Below are 15,927 nucleotides of genomic sequence, written 5' to 3' on the forward strand. Positions count from 1 at the left end.
TTACAATGGACCCCGAGAGCACCCTGCTTGGCGCGGCAATCCAGGAGCTCTGGGCCATCAGCCGCCGCCTCGACGAGCTCTCGGCTCGGAAGGCGCCTCTAATGACCGCGATTGCGGTGCGCGAACAGAGGCTCGCCGCCCTCGAGGTCGCTCTCGGGGCCCCCACGCCCCGTCACAGAGCAGCCCTTGTGACGCGCAGCAGCGCCGTGTCTCTTGAGCAGGCGACTGCAGCCCAGATCTACGCGGGCCAGCCGCCCCTTCTCTACCTCCAGGACCGCGAGTCGCACATAGGCTCAACTCGCATGGCCCCGCTCCCTACAGACCCGTGCGCCGCCTTCGCGAGCGAGGAGGCCTCCAGCTTCGTCGGCTTCGAGCCGGCCTATCCAACGAACATCGCAGGGATCGGCGGGGTCCTGGGGCCCCGCTCGGGCATTCCCCTACGCCTCCGCCCCGTGAAGAACCGCTTTCGCGCAAACGACGACCTTGTCAAGGGCCTTCGGACGCTTTCGCCCGCAGACGCACAGGGCGCGCCCTACTTTTCCCGCCCAGTTGTCTCCCCGGACGACGAGCACGACGACGTGACGCACCTCCAGGCGGTCCAGAACGTCGGGCTCTACGCCGCAGCGCCCCTGCTCCCGCTGGCATCGGCGCCTGTCGGGCCTTCGAGGACACACGCCCGTCAGCGGCAGTTCAGCGTCGTTGGGGTCAGCAAGGCGGTCGAGGAGGCCTTCGAGTTTGCAAACATCGAGCGCCTGGTGGCAGACCTCAACGACGACGGGGTGCCGTCTGCGGTTGAGCCCTCCTCGGCCGCGCCTGTGCTTCCTCGGGCCCGCGGGTCGCTTGCGGGCAGAGGTGGGCGTGCGCCGGGGATCTGCCGCCTCTCCACGCACCGCGGAGTGCCCAGCCGCCCGGCCTCTGGGGGCTCTGCATTCGACGAGACCCGTCGCATCGTCGGCGAGATGATGGCCGGCAGCGCCGCCCCCACGCTCGACCGTCTGCGCCGCGCATTTGCAGACCGAAACCTCCGACTGCGACGAGCGCTCGCCGCGCGCCTCGAGACCCAGGTGCTCTGCCTCCGCTGGCAGCGTCTGGAACGGCCCCTGAGTCGCCCGGTAGACAAGACCCTCGACCTCCTTTGCAAGCACCGGCTCAACAGCCTACCCGGCTTTGCCACGAGTAGTTTGCGCCTGATGAACCGAAGCAGGCGCCACGGAGTTGCGTGGGAGGGGTTTACACCGGTCACAGGCTCCTCCCCCGGCCCCGGAACTCCTCGGCAGGAGGCGGAAGTGTCTCTGTAGGCCGGACGTCCTCGGGCCCGTCCTCGCTGGCCACGAGAGCCTCGTCCTCCGGGGACAAAGGCCTCCTGAAGGCTCTTCGCGGCAGGACATACGCTGCGACGACGCCCGAGAGCGTGTAGGGAACGCCCTCCCAGGGGGGATAGAGCATCACCTGGGCCATGAGGACGGTGACGAGGATGACGCCCCACGCCGGGATGGGGCACCGGAAGCAGCAAGTGAACGACTTATGCCCGGACAGCCGGATCCCCATAATCGTCAGGAATACCAGCAGGGGTCCGGGCCCCATGTTCGCATTGCTTGTCCACTGGGCGGCGAAGTACGGGACGTCCCGGAGGCCGGGGGTGAGGGCGAGGAGGGCCGTGAGGGCCGACGTCAGAAGGGAGACGCAGGGGACCGCAAAGGCGAGGAGCCCGAGAAAAACCTTCCAGCCGACGGTCCGCTCCAGTAGGAACGCAGAGTTCCAGCCGATCAAGGCGAAGAGGGCTCCCTGGAAGACGGACTCCGGGAGAACAGGGGCGCTGACCAGCCGCCAGAGCTCCAGGTCCTTGTATGCACGCTCCATATTGATGGAGAGCCAGATTGCAGCCTGGAAGCCCCCCGCCAGCGAGGCCAGCGACAGGGAAAGGCCGGCGAGCAGCTCGAGGGCAAGAAGGCAGAGTGCACACCGGGGCATCGCGAGAAGCGCAGCTCCGAACCTGTGGCAGCATCCCGCTGGCCGTGCCGGGGGGTCGTCAGGTTGCATGCCGGGGGGCATCAAAATTATAAATGCCTATCAGCGATGGCATCCCGACGGCCATCCTCACAGCCCACCGGGGACGCATTCGGGCGCTGCTTCTGACACTCCACGGCCAGCTGGGCCTCCGGGAGGTTGTCTTTGCAGCCCTGGCCAACCTTTCCCTGCTCGAGCCCCCAGGGCCCGCTGCGGCACCCACGCCCCTCCCCGACTATGATTGCTGCGAGCTCTACCAGGTCGTCACCAGGTCTCGCCGTAACCTCCTCCAGTGGCTCCCCCCGCTCCACTTGACCCTTGAAGACCTCCGGCGTGTCCAGACGCGTGTCCGGGGCGACGCCGAGCTCCTCACGTTCTTCCTTGTTGTGAAGCAGCACGTCACCCGGCTCCGATACACCCACCCCCTGGCACAGCCTGGAGGTCCCGGGCTGGCTGCCGCCCCCGAGGCAAGCGCCCGCTGTCGGGACATCGGGTACGCCGCAGCAGACCTCCGAGGGTCAACGCGCGCCAGTCTGGACCCCGCAGACCTTCTGGGCGGCCCCTTGGAGGACCCGGCGCTGGCTGTCTGCCGCACCCTCCGGGGCCTTCATCCGGCTCCCTGGGTCCTTCCCATGGGCGTCCTTGCGCAGCACTACGGCACGTTTCTGCAGCGATCCGGGGTCCAGGGGCCGTTCTTTGTGCGCGTCGTCCAGATGCCCCCGATCACGCCCTCGGGTGGCCAGGAGTCTCGCCGGCTGTTTTCGCGCCGCCAGTTTCTTGAGGTCGGGCTGTACGTGCGGGCCGGAAGCACGCTCTACACGCTCCTCCTTCCTCTCGTGGCCGTCGGGCGCGCCCTCCATCACCTCGCCGTGGCCACTCGACTTGCCGCCCCCTGGCCGCTGCTCCTGTCTCCAGACCTGCTCCTGGCAGTCCGTGTCTCCCCCATCGGCTTCGCCGTCCACGTCCTCTCGACGTTCTGGACCGTCTGCGTCATCTACATCTTTCAGCTCGCGAGCGTTCCCAGCCTCGCCGCCCTGGCCGCCCTCTACTGGAAGACCTACGTCGTCACGTACGCCGCCAAGGCCCTCATCTACAGCACCGCGAACTTCCTGCCGCCCGCGCCAATCGTCGAGTTCATCAAGTCTGCAGACCCCGTGGGGGCCGAGGGCGTCCTCTACCACGCGTTCTTCGACGACTTCTTCCGCGAGGACTGCGAGCAGCGGGCCCATGGGGGCTACCGGAGGGTCGCGCAAGCCCCGGCTGTCTTCAAGCTCCTCGAGGAGGCGAACATCAATCTTCCGCAGCCCCAGGGGCCCCGCATGCACAGCGCCGCAAGGCTTGTGCTCCTGCTGTTGGCCACGCTGCTTCCAAGCTTCGACCCTCAGAGACGCTTCTAGTCAAAAAATGGAAGAGGTCGTCATTGCCACGGGGAGCTACGACGGGTCGATCAAGCTCTGGCGGCCGACCTCTGAAAGTGCGCTCCGCACGCTGAACTTCGGAAAGGTCGCCAACGGGCTGGCCCTCAGCGCGGACCGGAAAGTCCTGCTTGCAGCCGGGTTCTCCGCCACGACCGTTTATGACCTCGGCTCTGCCGGGCGGGACCCAGTCGCCGCCTTCGACGGACACCTCTCCAACGTCACAGGATGCTGCTTTCTCCAGGGCGACTCGACCGTCGCCAGCGTGGGCGAGGACGGACGCCTTCTGCTCTTCGACACCCGCGGGGGGAAGCAGACTAGCTGCATCGTCCACGACGCGGCCCTCAACACGCTCTCTGTCGCGTGCGACCGGGGGGATGCGGCGCTCCTCGTCACGGGAGATCAGGAGGGTCGCCTGCTTGCGTACGATCTGCGCCAGCCCCGGCACCCCTTCGCAACGACGGTCGCGTTCGAGTGCGACGTCGGCGTCCGTTCGGTCAGCTGCGCCCCGGGGGCTCAAATCCTCGCGTGCTCTGACGGGCGGGGCATCGTCCGCGTCTACGCCTACAAGGGCAGCAGCCACTTCTTCGCGCCTCAGCAGTCCATCCAGGCGCACTTGGATGCCGTGATGCACGTCAACCTCTCTCCGGACGGGGCCGTCCTGGCGACGTGCAGCGCCGACAAGACTTGCAAGATCTGGTCCGTTGCTCTTGAGGAGGACTGCTATCTGACGCGCGCCCGCGTGCTGGGGACAAACGAGGCCACGGTCTGGGCGAGCGCCTTTAGTGCGGACTCGGCGTGCATCATCACGGCCGCAGACAAGAGCGCGAAGCTCTGGAACATCGCGGGCGACCCGACCGACAAGTATGTCTACGCCTACAACGGGCACTCGCACACCGTGACGACGGTGGTTCTCGGAGACGTCCGCCTTCCCCTGTGATTCCCTGCGCCGTTCCCTGCGCGCCTGCAAAAAGATGCTCTATAGCGCTTCAGATGTCGAACGCGTTCCTACGGACTCCCGAATCTGCGTCCTCCTGACCACCCTCTTTACCGTCCCTCCCGGCGGCGATCCTGCCGAGCCGAGCCAGCGGTGCCCGCGCAAGACGTTTATCTCGGCGATCCTCGAGGGCTCTGGCCGCGGGCTGCAGGGCTCCTGGGAGGAGGTCGCAGAGCCCGTCTGCCTGCTCGAGGCGTACGATCCCGCCCTGCCCTACGCGATCCGGGTCGCAGCGGGCGCCGGCCGGGTCGCCCGGGACCCGACGCTCCCTGCCTCGCACTACCTCTATGCCGCACACAAGCAGGGCCTCTCCGTGGGCTGCCCACACTATGTCCGGGGCTGCCTCCTCTACTGCGCAGTCTGCGGAGAGCGCTCTCCATGCCGCTTCTGCCACGATGCCTCCCACGACGACCACGAGTTCCCGCGGACCCGCACGGCAGAGGTCTTCTGTCTCTTCTGCCGCGCCACCGGCCCCATCGGGCTCCGCTGCACACACTGCCAGATGCCCTTCGGGACGCGCTACTGCGAGACGTGTCGCCTCATCTGCGGAATGGGCCGCGAGGGGCGTCCGAGCTTCCACTGCGCCCGCTGCGGGACGTGCCGGCAGGGCCTTCCGGGGTACTCGGAGCACTGCGAGCGTTGCGGGACATGCCACACAGTCGCCCTTGGCCAGGTTCACGCGTGCGCGCCGGACCCCGGGAACTGCGTCTACTGCCTCGACGGCCTCCGGGACAACATCTACCCGTACATCGTCCTTCCCTGCGGGCGCCACTCGTGCCACCGCCACTGCTACGAGGCCGTCTTTCGCCTGGGTGGGGCGAACTACAAGTGCCCGGTCTGCCGCCGGCTCGTCCTCTTCGGGCAGGACAGGGAGCTCTACGAGGCGCGCCTGGAGGAGCTCCGGGGATCGCTTGCGGTCCCGCCCGAGTACCGGGGCGTCTTCGTCGACTGCGCATGCCACGAGTGCGGCGGGCTCTTTGTCGCCCGGCGCCACCACCTCTACCGCTGCCCGGGCTGTGGCTCCCACAACGCCGCCGAGCGCGGGCTCTTCAGAGGCGCCGCCGCAGACGCGCGCCGCGCAATCGCGCTCCAGGCCCGCTCCGGGGCGTTTACTAGAACAGGGCGTCAAGGGCCGCCTCCAGCTGGGCCCCAAACTGGGTAAGCCGGTGGCTAGGCTCATCACAAAACCCTTTTGGTACTTCACTTTCTGCAAGTATCACTTGCCCTGGTGCAGAGGTTTCCGTAGACCCTAAGAGAGACCAGGTATTGTTGAAGGCTTGTGGTTGCTCTTCTATGCAAGGCTCTCTCTTTGTGTGTCCACCTAATGCACGAATCATTTGTCTGCCACTGGCCCGTGTGCTTATTAGTGCATACACCTGCCCGTCAGGGCTACAATCTACCCCGCATACTCTATCTCGCTTATGCCGTTTTTCAAAAATGACTACCTTTTCTTCTATTGCACCGTTCGCTAGCTTAAAAAGCATGCCCTTATCATCACCAATTCCAAAGACATAATGACGATCGTTACTGTCAGGATGCGGAGATAGACAAACTTGGTGTATTATTGGCAGGCTGATACTTAGAGGCCGCTTCCTATTAGAATCCTGCTTCTTTGTAGAGATACTTGAGTCCCTAATAAACTTATAGTAAAATATTCCTGCTGGGCTGGTGATGCAGACAGAGGTATCACCGACGGCACACATAGTTCTTCGGGTTCGGTAAGATGAACTCTTTCCTCTAGTCGCTAATAGGTCGAACCTCTCCAGCACCTTGATGCTCACGGGAAAAGGGTGACCATTCTCACTCTTTTCTGAACCGGAGTAAATAATCTCATAGACGCGCAGCTCCAAGTGGTGCTTATCAAGCTCTGCGTCCCCGAGTACTGCACAGAAATAATGGCCATTTCTAGAAACTCCAGCTGCTTCCACCCATATGGGAATATCCCCAAGACCATCGCAGATGTCCCAATTAAATACCTCGACAATGCCTGCGTCGGTGAACGTGAAGACCTTAGCCTCTAGCTGGCTAACAGTTAAAAACAAATCGCAATTAGGAACAGACAACAGAGGAGCCAGCAACTTCACAGACGTGCTGTGCGGCCGAAAAATTTGGGCGAGACAGATGGAATCGTCAAAACGGCCAGTAGCACGATAAGCATAGAGCACCTCCTCTTGGTGAACATTGTGCGTCAGTTTTAGTCCTGTAACAGCAAGCAACAAAGATCCGTTAGCCAGCGCAGCGAAGTGAAGGATATGCGGAGGATCCGAGATTTCACATCGAGAATAGACTTTGTTTCGTTGTATAATAGTCACTATATCAGTTGAGTTCGTGGGTAGCAAAGCAGAACTTGGTATATTTTCTACCCCGTGGAAAAGCTGGATGTCTCCTGGAGACCCATCAGCTAGTATGCTGAGCTGGTCGTTCTCGCCATATAAGAAGATTCCTGGAGTATCCTTTGGTGTGTAACGCAAATTTCTAGCTGGAGAGACTAACCCATGCCTCTGAGCCATAATGACACCAGCAGCGGTATCTATCAAATACATTGTGTTGGTTGCTGTAACTACGCACGCCGTCTGGGAGTAGGTAAGAGAGGTTGGAGAGAAGATTGACGGACAAGGGCACGAGATGTACCGTACCGGTCCAACCACAGCCGGTCCAAATTGCGGAGTATAATCAAGAAGCGAAAGATTGACCACGATTGTTTCCTCTCCTCCCAGTAGGACCTTAGGAGTGGCAGTGGTGGCATGAGCAACAGCCAACGCACTGATCCCATTTTTATTCCAATGGAACCGAACATGCTTTGATTGAGCAACAGTGGTTCCTATTGGTATGCCTTCAAAGCGGTACAGAGCCCCGCGAAGATCACCCATCAAGAATCCATAGGAGGTGCGATGGTTAAACGCAACCAACTGAGTAATACAGGCGTCATGAGACATTGTGGAATAGTTATCTGGAAGCCTTCGTGGGGAGTCGGGCCTAGAATGCGGAAATCTGGCAAAGAAAAGCGTACAATCAATAGCTATATAAATGACGTCATCTGAAATGATTAGTCGACTGCTCGTCCGCTGCAAAGTAAGTTGGTCGGGAGTGACAGGCGGGGGATTCAAACAGACTACATCAGATAGGTCAAAGACGGCCTTACGCGGGTTGTTGGCTGCAGCCGAGAGACTGTACAAGATGAGAAAATGGGTTCTGTTCTTCGCTGCTTTGGCTTCCAGTAAGAAGACAAACTGATCAGATCCATCACACTGTGCACACGCAACAAATTCTGGCTCGTGCTGCAAAATGGATCCGTCCTTAGTCTTTTTGGGCCCCTTGTCCTCTGGTAAGGAGACTTCAAGCGAGAAGTCCCCCGTCCGTGTATTGTAAATAGAGAATCGATGCTTCGAGAGGATGAGAAGCTGTGAATCTGATGCGCGTAGGAACAAGAGTTGGACTATCCGCCGTTTATGTGTTGGTACTACCTTCAAGAGAGCAAGTGTCACTGGAGACAGTGCAATTATGGAGTCTCCGGTGGCAGAATAGATTGCGCTACCATCTGGAGCAAATGCAGGAGGGCAGGACGCCATAAAGCCACCGAATGCATCCATTCTAATAATTGTATTTCTTTTTAGTCATAGAAATGGTCCCTGCTCCTTTCCTTGACCAGGACCGCTGTTTTGAGTGGTTTCTAGAAGAGGGTGCACGAGAGCTAGAGGCACTCCACAAGTGTGCGTCCCCCGTGCAAAACGCCATTTTTGTTCAGCACACTTCTCCAATTTCTGATTCGTCTGCAGGGTCTGTGACTGTGGAACTAGGTGGAAGCAAGGTGGCGTGCTCCATCACCCTCCAACTTGTAGAAGAAGGAAATCCAGCTATTGTGATAGCGGTAGATTGTGGTCCTTTAGCAGCACATAAAGCCCTTGGGCGGCAGATTCACGAAATCCTCTCGAAAGTTTCTTTACACTTTGAGGAGCCGGCAGTGGAGACAGGGTGGTTACTTCAATATTCGGTTTCCTTGTCCTTGATTGTTCCTGGCCCTTCCAACATACCTGCCTTAGCAACTGCTTTCAGTGAATGCTTTAAGGCTGCTACTAGACCTGCAGATTTGTATGCAGACCAGAGTCCTCGCGTCCCTATTCTAGATCCTTCCGTTGAGCCTCTTCTGGCATCCCGCTTTACCTATGTTTCTTCCAAGTCAGGTGTAATCCAGATCAGGAACCCAACGGTAACCCAGTCAAAGATATCTGCAGGTCACATGGACATAATAATGCAGGGTGAGTCTATTTACTTTCTGGATGCCTACAATGTCCCTGCGGACATGATGAAGAGATTCTTCCAACTTCTTAGACAGAGTTCCTAACCTCTTTGCAGTTGGCATCGTAACTATATACGTGACCTCTATACAGTGCCCGGTCTAGAAACGACGCTCGGTAAAAGTCTGACTCATGATATGGGACAGAAGAGAGCCGTCTAACAAAGTCGTCGCTTTGAATCTTTGGATGCATGAGAAGGTATGTCGCTATCGAGGCGCCAGATATATGGCTAGATATGGCAGTAAGATCTTCTGTTGAGATATTGACAGTCTTCAACCCAGTCTCGAACGCCTTCATTAGGTTCCTTCTGTTATCAACAATTCTATTGGCTACACCAATGTCCTGTAACATTCTGCAAATATATTCGACATCTGACTCATATATGTTGGAGAAAGTAGTGTTAGAGAAAGACTTGTCTTTGTTACCCTTCAAGTTTTCATAGTAGCGCCAAAAAAGAGCACAGAAGTATGCAGCGGGGAAAAGATTTGATAGCTCTATTTGAACCAGGTATTGAAGGGTATCCGATAAGGTGCTTGCGACTCTTTCAAATGTGTTTCTAAGGTCGAGAGTCAAGTCATTAATCAGCGATTGATCGTGTGTAGCAGTAAACAGTCTTCCTATGTGGCTGTCTCGAAACGTACTCAGAATCACATAGACTAGCTTAGATGCAACTACATTGAGGGCCTCACTAACAACCTCCTTGACCGAGCTCACTTGTGCTTCAATTACAGAACGTGCAAAAGACTCTGATTTCAGGGCACTCTTCACAAAGTCTGTAAGCTTTTCAAGTGAGTTTGGTATTAAATCTATATCATTTGCCAATGCAATATAGTGACGCGTTTCGAGCTTTTCACCTGACCAGAGCGACTCCGCGACTGGGCACCCACAGGTGGAGGAGGCATCAGAGTTAGCAACGTTTGATTGGCCTGCTACACCCTGAGATGCAAGCGTCTCTTGTAGGTTTAGTCCGGTAAGACAACTTGAGTTCCTACTGTGTGCACTGGCAGCCATAACGCTACTGGTATCAGTGGCCATTTGGCGTGGCCTCCGTCGGATGCCGAATATCCCCCCAAACTTAGTATCGCTCGCTCGATAAAGAGGCTCGGCTTTGCTTGTCAGTTCTGAAGCAAGAGCTTGAGGGGATATCAAGGAGGAAGACCCGAGTGTTTCAGAAAGGAACTGAAAATCATCCGAATTAAGACCCTCTCTTTTAATGCTCCAAAAAGCGTCGCTAGCTAAGAGGTTATTAAAACTGTGTGCACCATCAACTATTTTGCAAAGATACTGGATGTTCATGGGCGGATCAATGCCAGAGATATTGCCAAGAATGTCGTACACAAAATTCTTTATTGCAGTACAGGCGGCGTTATAGGTTTCAAGAAAGATGCACTTCCCCAAGTCTGCAGTTAGATCAATGGTGCGAAGCTGTTCAAGGAAAATTGCAAAGATTGTACTTATAACTCCAGTCATAATGGTCCCCTCAGAGGTTGGTCTGGACGTATCCAGATCCCGTACATAGGTAAGTTGAATCTTATAGCATGCCTCGCAAAACTTCCGCAAAACATCCCTCTTGTATTGAGAAACGACAGATTGCATGGGTGCCTCCAGCGAGTATGCATTGACAAAGAACAGATCCTTTGCCTTCTGCTCCACCATTGTAGCTTTGAGTTGTGATTTCATTGCTGAGTCCTTGGAGCCTGTAAGAGAACTTAGAACCATATCTATTGTAATTGCCCTGTCCGTGGAGCTCATGCCACTCCAAGCTGTCTCAGCAAGGCTGAGTACACAATCGTGGATTGTAAATATACAGGGGTGGGATGAAGCCTGGGCCGAGAATGGAGCTAGATCAAAGAACTTCCCGTCTGTTCGCACCATAGCATAGCTCGATCCCTTTGCCCTGGAATCCTCAGCCATGCCATCTTCAAAAACAGAAGTGAGGCTAGAGTGCCAAGAGCGATAGTGTGGTGACACTCCTGCGTGGGCTGTACCCCTGGCGATATTTTGGAAATAAACCGCATCAGGAAAGCGGCAAACAGCCCAATTAAATCCACGAGTGTCTAACTCTGTGGTGTAAGATGAAGCAAACGCAATAAGGGAGTGTAGCACCTCTTGTGTTAGAGCTACCGTCTCTGAAATGTTTCTAAGGACCCCCTGAACGTGATTGTGTATAGCAGAGACGTAAACAAGCGGAAGATTGAAGATACTAGCAACTGGAATGTGCGAGCTATTTGGGGAAAGAGGTGATGCGAGTGCGACTCGAGTTTCCTGAGTGCCGAGCCCTTTATAATATGCTTCTACAATGACAGTAGCTGCAGGCTTTCTAAACGGGGGTTCAATGTGCATTTTTATGTGATCTAGATCCTCCTGTATGATTGATAGGAGGGTGTCCAGAAAGGTCTGGAGGTCTGAGTCTTTTGCGCCATCTGAATCATTCTTCATCGTTGACATAGCTGACCTCTCAGAGTGCTTACCCATCCTGCTCGAGAATGTGTGAGGCCGCACACGCGTACTTTGCTGCTCGTAGCGGTCAGGGATAACTGTGTTGTACACGGTATTGACGATCGCAATCCACGCTTTCGCAGCTCCTCTCTCCTCCAGAGTTTCCTGCGCAGAAAGGTTTAGAATAAGTTGCTCCACAATCTCTCCTATATCACGCCTGGCTATCGTTTTTGAATCAAAGAGCTGTGCTGGCATTTTATCTGTGATATAGGAGGACAACTCCCGGGACAGATCCAGCGCACTCTTGAAAAACGTATTGTCAAAAGACGTTGCTATTGACGTGAGTTCTGCAGACAACTTGTCGAGCTGGACTGTCTTGAGACTTGATGAGTGGGTAAGTGAGCTTACATACTGCTTTGGAAGCTTACGCACATCATCTCTATTCTTTAAGATGGCAAGAATTTCCTTCTGGAGCTCAAAAACAGAGACAGGGGCCGTTTCTCTTCGAGCCCATTTGCCAGCAACGACTGCTGCCCGGGCTGGGACCGAGACGACCTTTTCATAAAGCTCCTGGGTTGCAAGGGCGTTGGACAGCCCGTGACCAACATGCTGCATCAATATGCTGACATCTGGAGGAAAATCCTCTTCCGTCTCGCCGTAACTGGTAAGTTTAGACGCATCGTTCTGGGCTGTCTCAACTGTTTCCTGTGCCCGCACCAGAAGGTCTATGAATGAAGATGCCTTTGTAACTTGGGCATTTACGCATCGGGAAATCTCCTCCTCAATGTGGGCCGCCTCCTGGGAAAATTGCTCAAAGACCACCTGATAGACATTCTCTCCAGACGCGGCAGCAAGAGCCGACTTGAGAAGCTGGAAAGCCTCTGCCTGCACATCGGTCTCATCAACGGATGTCATGAAAATTATGGCTACTCATTTAAAAGTATGCAGCACTCACAGAGAGATGCATGCTAAGTCCTATACGACCGTGTGTGAACAAGTGCACTCCTCTGCAAGCATCACACGATAAAGACTTTGCAAAATAGTTTGCACAACTGCTCTCTTGACGCCGAAGCACGAGCTGGAGCTGCGAGTGCTGCACAGAGATTCCCCTGGGAGATACCCTCTCGCCTTGAGGGCAGAACCTCAAGACGCGCTACCGCCGGCGGAACCCTTTTTTGCGCGCAAAAATTTGAGCCCAAGTTAAGAAAATAAAAGGATGTCTATGTTCACCTCCACCCGTACGCTCACCCAGACGATGGACAAGCCCGACGACCTCACCCGCAGTGCGACCGAGACGGCGGTCAAGCTCAGCAACATGAACCAGCGCGTCAGCAGGTTCCACGACAAGATGGAGAACGAGATCGAGGTCCGCCGCGTCGACGACGACACGCGCGTGAAGATGATCAAGGACGCCATCGCACACCTCGACAGGCTCATCCAGACGGAGTCGAGGAAGCGCCAGGCCTCGTTCGAGGACATCCGCGAGGAGGTCAAGAAGTCCGCCGACAACATGTACCTAACGATCAAGGAGGAGATCGACACCATGGCTGCAAACTTCCGCAAGTCCCTTGCGGAGATGGGCGACACACTCAACAACGTTGAGACAAATCTCCAGAACCAGATCGCCATCCATAACGACGCCATCGCGGCTCTCAGGAAGGAGGCCCTCAAGAGCCTGAACGATCTCGAGACGGGCATTGCCACGGAGAACGCAGAAAGGAAGAAGATGTACGACCAGCTCAACGAGAAGGTCGCAGAGGGCTTCGCCCGCATCTCCGCCGCGATCGAGAAGGAGACGATCGCCCGCGAGAGGGCCGTTAGCGCTGCCACGACAGAAGCGCTCACAAACACGAAGCTCGTCGAGAAGTGCGTCAACGAGCAGCTCGAGAACGTCGCCTCGGAGATCCGCGCTATCCAGGAGGAGATCGACCGCGAGAAGGCCGAACGCAAGGAGGCAGAGGACAAGATCGTCAACACTCTCGAGGACGTCGTCTCGAAGATCCAGGGCGGCCTCTCGATGGTCACAAAGCACTAAGCGCCTGCAGTAAATCATTTACTTAGGGAGTCCGACTACCTCGCCGCCGCACCGCATCTGCACCACGGGCTGTCTGCAGAGCGCACACCGTCCGGATCGGAGCACGAGGCGTGCGGCGCACTCTGCGCAGAAGTAGTGGTTGCAGTTGAGCACCACGATTGCCGCGCGGCAGAGCGCTCTGAGGCAGACTGCGCAGACCTCCTCATCTGCGTCTCCGTCAGAGGCGCTTTCCGACCCCTGCACCATGTCGGGGTGTGTCGAAGACTCTCTCTCGGTGTCTTCCTGCCGTCCTCGGGGCTCGATGACCATCTCCTTTGCTATGGACCCATCAAACTGGGCATAGGTCCAGGACACCCGTTCCGTAGCCAACGTAGTAATGGCCTCAGTTTCCCTTGCAACGGCCCTGGATCCGAGGCGCCAGGATTCAAAGGGAGCATTCTGATCGGAATAGTAGTCTGTGTTGGTGTAGTCACACTGTTCAGGCCTAAACATAAAGTGTTCTGTGCTCTTGTCAGCCAATTCATCGAGCGTTGCTTTCTTGAAGATAGAGTAGAAATTAAGACTTTTCAGCGACTCCGGTGGATGCGTAATAAGTGAGGCATAATATGTCATGTACCGTAGCGCAGCAAACGCAGCCACCTGGTGATTTTGAACACTAAATTCCTTGTTGTCCAATACCCGATAGGCGTAAATTGCGAGGATATGTTTGAGGGAGTTGAGAAAGTGCTCGCCGTGTGACAAAGGTTTATACTCATTGAACAGAATGTACGCCACCAGAGGCGAATACCCTGGTCCCAAATTTGGGCAGTTTGTTTGAAGCCACTGTGCAGCAGCCCCAGTAAGTTCCTCTTCGTGTACAGCAGGACCAGCATGGGAAAGAAGTAGGAGGAGCAAATTTGCCCTCTGGCCAATGCCCTTTGCAACCAATTCGGCACAGCCTTGATAGATATGCAAGAGCCTCTCATCAATGGTGGATTTGCTCAGTTCAATTTCAAGGACTTTGGCACAGGTGTCAACAAACATGAAAAGATGCGGAAGACAGTTGATGCGTTGTAGCTTTGCAGTTGCTAGGGTTGCAATAAGCGCATCTGGACCCTCCACATATGATTCGGCCAATCCGTCTGCAAGATGGGAGAGAAATGATCTGCATATTTGCTTGTTTGTGGGGAACGCTGCTATGGGGTATGCAATCGCCTCAGAAAGCTCCTTGATTTCAAAGCTGCGCATTACAACCTCGTCAAAAAATTCTGCTGGCCGACAGTGTTCGTTTTCGTATGCAATCTGATAGCACAAGAGATAAATATGCACAAGGTCGGACTCACTAGGGTTTGAGAAATCAATTTCGTGATGTAAAGGATGAAGGTCGAGACGTGAGATGGCTTCTCTTGCAACTAGACCAGAGTCTAGGATAAGGTGCCGGCCAATATTTGATATGTGCGTAAGGATGTCGTTCGACACCATCTTATTGAAATGCAGATATGAACAGGCTCGGTAGAACTGAGCCATGACCCCCGTTTGATAAGGGTAGCCATTTAGGCCCATATCTAGGGCAAGATTAGCAAAGAAGCTGTACAGCACAGTCGAGTACAGAGACGATAGAAAGGTCACTGCGAGCTGAATTTGTTTCTCGTGGTATGCCACCAGACCTGATATTTTATGCTGTACAAACGCCACCTCAAGGGCAGTCCTAGTTGGAGGCATGGGTGACATGAGAAAGCAGTGCATGAAAGAAAAAAGAGCCAAATACCATGCATAGGGTGTGTGTGTGACGACGATCTCACTCAGAATTCCTGCCAGCTCTGCTGCATCTTCATTTGTATAGTTCTTTAGCGGCAGTAGGTCATCCAAATCAAAAGTGCGGGATGTTAAAAGCATAAGAGCCTTGTAGATAGCCGTGTTTTCACTAGAGGGAGCTTCGGGAACAAAGGCTATCAAGTGGCCCAATAGTTCTACAGAGAGCTGCTTGTTGTACGCGTGGCATACAATAAGCTTCTTGTAAATAGGTATGGTTGTATAGATACCAACACGCCCTGTGCGTGCGGTTTGAGCCTCCTTGGAGTCAGAGGCCGTGCCTGTGGCGAGCACAACAGAAAGGACAAACTCATAAATGAAGAGGGTCTCCTCTATCGGGCCCTCGCTAGAGCCTGGCTTTGGAGGAATGTCGGTACTTACTTCTTGCAACGATAGAATCAAATGCGTCCCGCGAATAATAGAACATTTGTCTTGCTGCAAGAGCATGAGCCCACTAGCAATAACATCACTATCTATATAAACAAAAGGGTCGTGCAGGTACATCTGCAGGTCTCCAAGAACAAACACATGAAAGCTGTTTCCTGGCGTTAAGACGACTGCCTCGGAGAGAAGACTCAGAGTCTTATCCGAAACTATGTACGCGTTCCTCTGGACTCGGCTCGCACGGTGTAGCATGCCAGAAAGAGAAGTGATGTCCAAAGGTCTTCTGAGCATTTACTTTGAAGAAAAGAAGAAACTGCCTCAAGCACAAACGCGTCTGTATCATCTATCTTTAGTGGCCATATCCTTTGAAGAACCCTCTTCGGAGCAACAGCGAGATGTGCAGCACATTTCGTAGAAGTTTATGCACAGAGACCACGATATCAGTAATATCACGACAGACATGCCAAAAACAAAACCAAGGGTGATGACCCAGATCTCAGCTGAATGGAGGGACGCACGGGAGTAAGACTCGACGGCTATAGAGACATCGACCATTTTTTACAG

At 55.3% G+C, this 15,927-nt stretch overlaps 11 protein-coding genes across 11 annotated transcripts; 6 read left to right on the forward strand and 5 right to left on the reverse strand.

The window, feature by feature from the left end:
* Positions 1 to 5: 5 nt before the first annotated feature.
* On the forward strand, positions 6 to 1,298 carry GL50803_0017351 (uncharacterized protein; the record flags this gene model as incomplete). Its single annotated transcript, XM_038045919.1, has 1 exon — positions 6 to 1,298. One exon carries the CDS (start codon positions 6 to 8, stop codon positions 1,296 to 1,298), a length of 1,293 nt encoding a protein of 430 aa, XP_037902057.1.
* GL50803_0017350 (uncharacterized protein) lies at positions 1,240 to 2,040 on the reverse strand (the record flags this gene model as incomplete). The annotated part of the gene is made up of 1 exon (XM_038045918.1): positions 1,240 to 2,040. One exon carries the CDS (start codon positions 2,038 to 2,040, stop codon positions 1,240 to 1,242), a length of 801 nt encoding a protein of 266 aa, XP_037902058.1.
* Positions 2,041 to 2,063: 23 nt separating this feature from the next.
* Positions 2,064 to 3,404, forward strand: GL50803_0017352 (uncharacterized protein; the record flags this gene model as incomplete). Its single annotated transcript, XM_038045920.1, has 1 exon — positions 2,064 to 3,404. One exon carries the CDS (start codon positions 2,064 to 2,066, stop codon positions 3,402 to 3,404), a length of 1,341 nt encoding a protein of 446 aa, XP_037902059.1.
* A 7-nt stretch (positions 3,405 to 3,411) lies between these two features.
* On the forward strand, positions 3,412 to 4,362 carry GL50803_0017353 (G beta-like protein GBL; the record flags this gene model as incomplete). Its single annotated transcript, XM_038045921.1, has 1 exon — positions 3,412 to 4,362. One exon carries the CDS (start codon positions 3,412 to 3,414, stop codon positions 4,360 to 4,362), a length of 951 nt encoding a protein of 316 aa, XP_037902060.1.
* A 34-nt stretch (positions 4,363 to 4,396) lies between these two features.
* On the forward strand, positions 4,397 to 5,581 carry GL50803_00103659 (Zinc finger domain; the record flags this gene model as incomplete). Its single annotated transcript, XM_001705378.2, has 1 exon — positions 4,397 to 5,581. The coding sequence occupies one exon, from the start codon at positions 4,397 to 4,399 to the stop codon at positions 5,579 to 5,581; it is 1,185 nt and encodes a 394-aa protein (XP_001705430.2).
* GL50803_0017354 (uncharacterized protein) lies at positions 5,532 to 8,009 on the reverse strand (the record flags this gene model as incomplete). The annotated part of the gene is made up of 1 exon (XM_001705377.1): positions 5,532 to 8,009. The coding sequence occupies one exon, from the start codon at positions 8,007 to 8,009 to the stop codon at positions 5,532 to 5,534; it is 2,478 nt and encodes an 825-aa protein (XP_001705429.1).
* Positions 8,010 to 8,041: 32 nt separating this feature from the next.
* On the forward strand, positions 8,042 to 8,761 carry GL50803_0041569 (uncharacterized protein; the record flags this gene model as incomplete). The annotated part of the gene is made up of 1 exon (XM_001705376.1): positions 8,042 to 8,761. The coding sequence occupies one exon, from the start codon at positions 8,042 to 8,044 to the stop codon at positions 8,759 to 8,761; it is 720 nt and encodes a 239-aa protein (XP_001705428.1).
* GL50803_0094762 (uncharacterized protein) lies at positions 8,745 to 12,068 on the reverse strand (the record flags this gene model as incomplete). The annotated part of the gene is made up of 1 exon (XM_001705375.1): positions 8,745 to 12,068. One exon carries the CDS (start codon positions 12,066 to 12,068, stop codon positions 8,745 to 8,747), a length of 3,324 nt encoding a protein of 1,107 aa, XP_001705427.1.
* A 301-nt stretch (positions 12,069 to 12,369) lies between these two features.
* On the forward strand, positions 12,370 to 13,188 carry GL50803_004812 (Beta-giardin; the record flags this gene model as incomplete). Its single annotated transcript, XM_001705373.1, has 1 exon — positions 12,370 to 13,188. The coding sequence occupies one exon, from the start codon at positions 12,370 to 12,372 to the stop codon at positions 13,186 to 13,188; it is 819 nt and encodes a 272-aa protein (XP_001705425.1).
* Positions 13,189 to 13,206: 18 nt separating this feature from the next.
* Positions 13,207 to 15,654, reverse strand: GL50803_0013737 (Ring finger domain-containing protein; the record flags this gene model as incomplete). Its single annotated transcript, XM_001705370.1, has 1 exon — positions 13,207 to 15,654. One exon carries the CDS (start codon positions 15,652 to 15,654, stop codon positions 13,207 to 13,209), a length of 2,448 nt encoding a protein of 815 aa, XP_001705422.1.
* A 48-nt stretch (positions 15,655 to 15,702) lies between these two features.
* GL50803_004816 (uncharacterized protein) lies at positions 15,703 to 15,918 on the reverse strand (the record flags this gene model as incomplete). The annotated part of the gene is made up of 1 exon (XM_001705369.1): positions 15,703 to 15,918. One exon carries the CDS (start codon positions 15,916 to 15,918, stop codon positions 15,703 to 15,705), a length of 216 nt encoding a protein of 71 aa, XP_001705421.1.
* Positions 15,919 to 15,927: the final 9 nt, after the last annotated feature.

Source organism: Giardia intestinalis, chromosome 4, assembly GCF_000002435.2.
Source record: "Giardia intestinalis strain WB C6 chromosome 4, whole genome shotgun sequence".
Taxonomy (NCBI): domain Eukaryota; phylum Fornicata; order Diplomonadida; family Hexamitidae; genus Giardia; species Giardia duodenalis.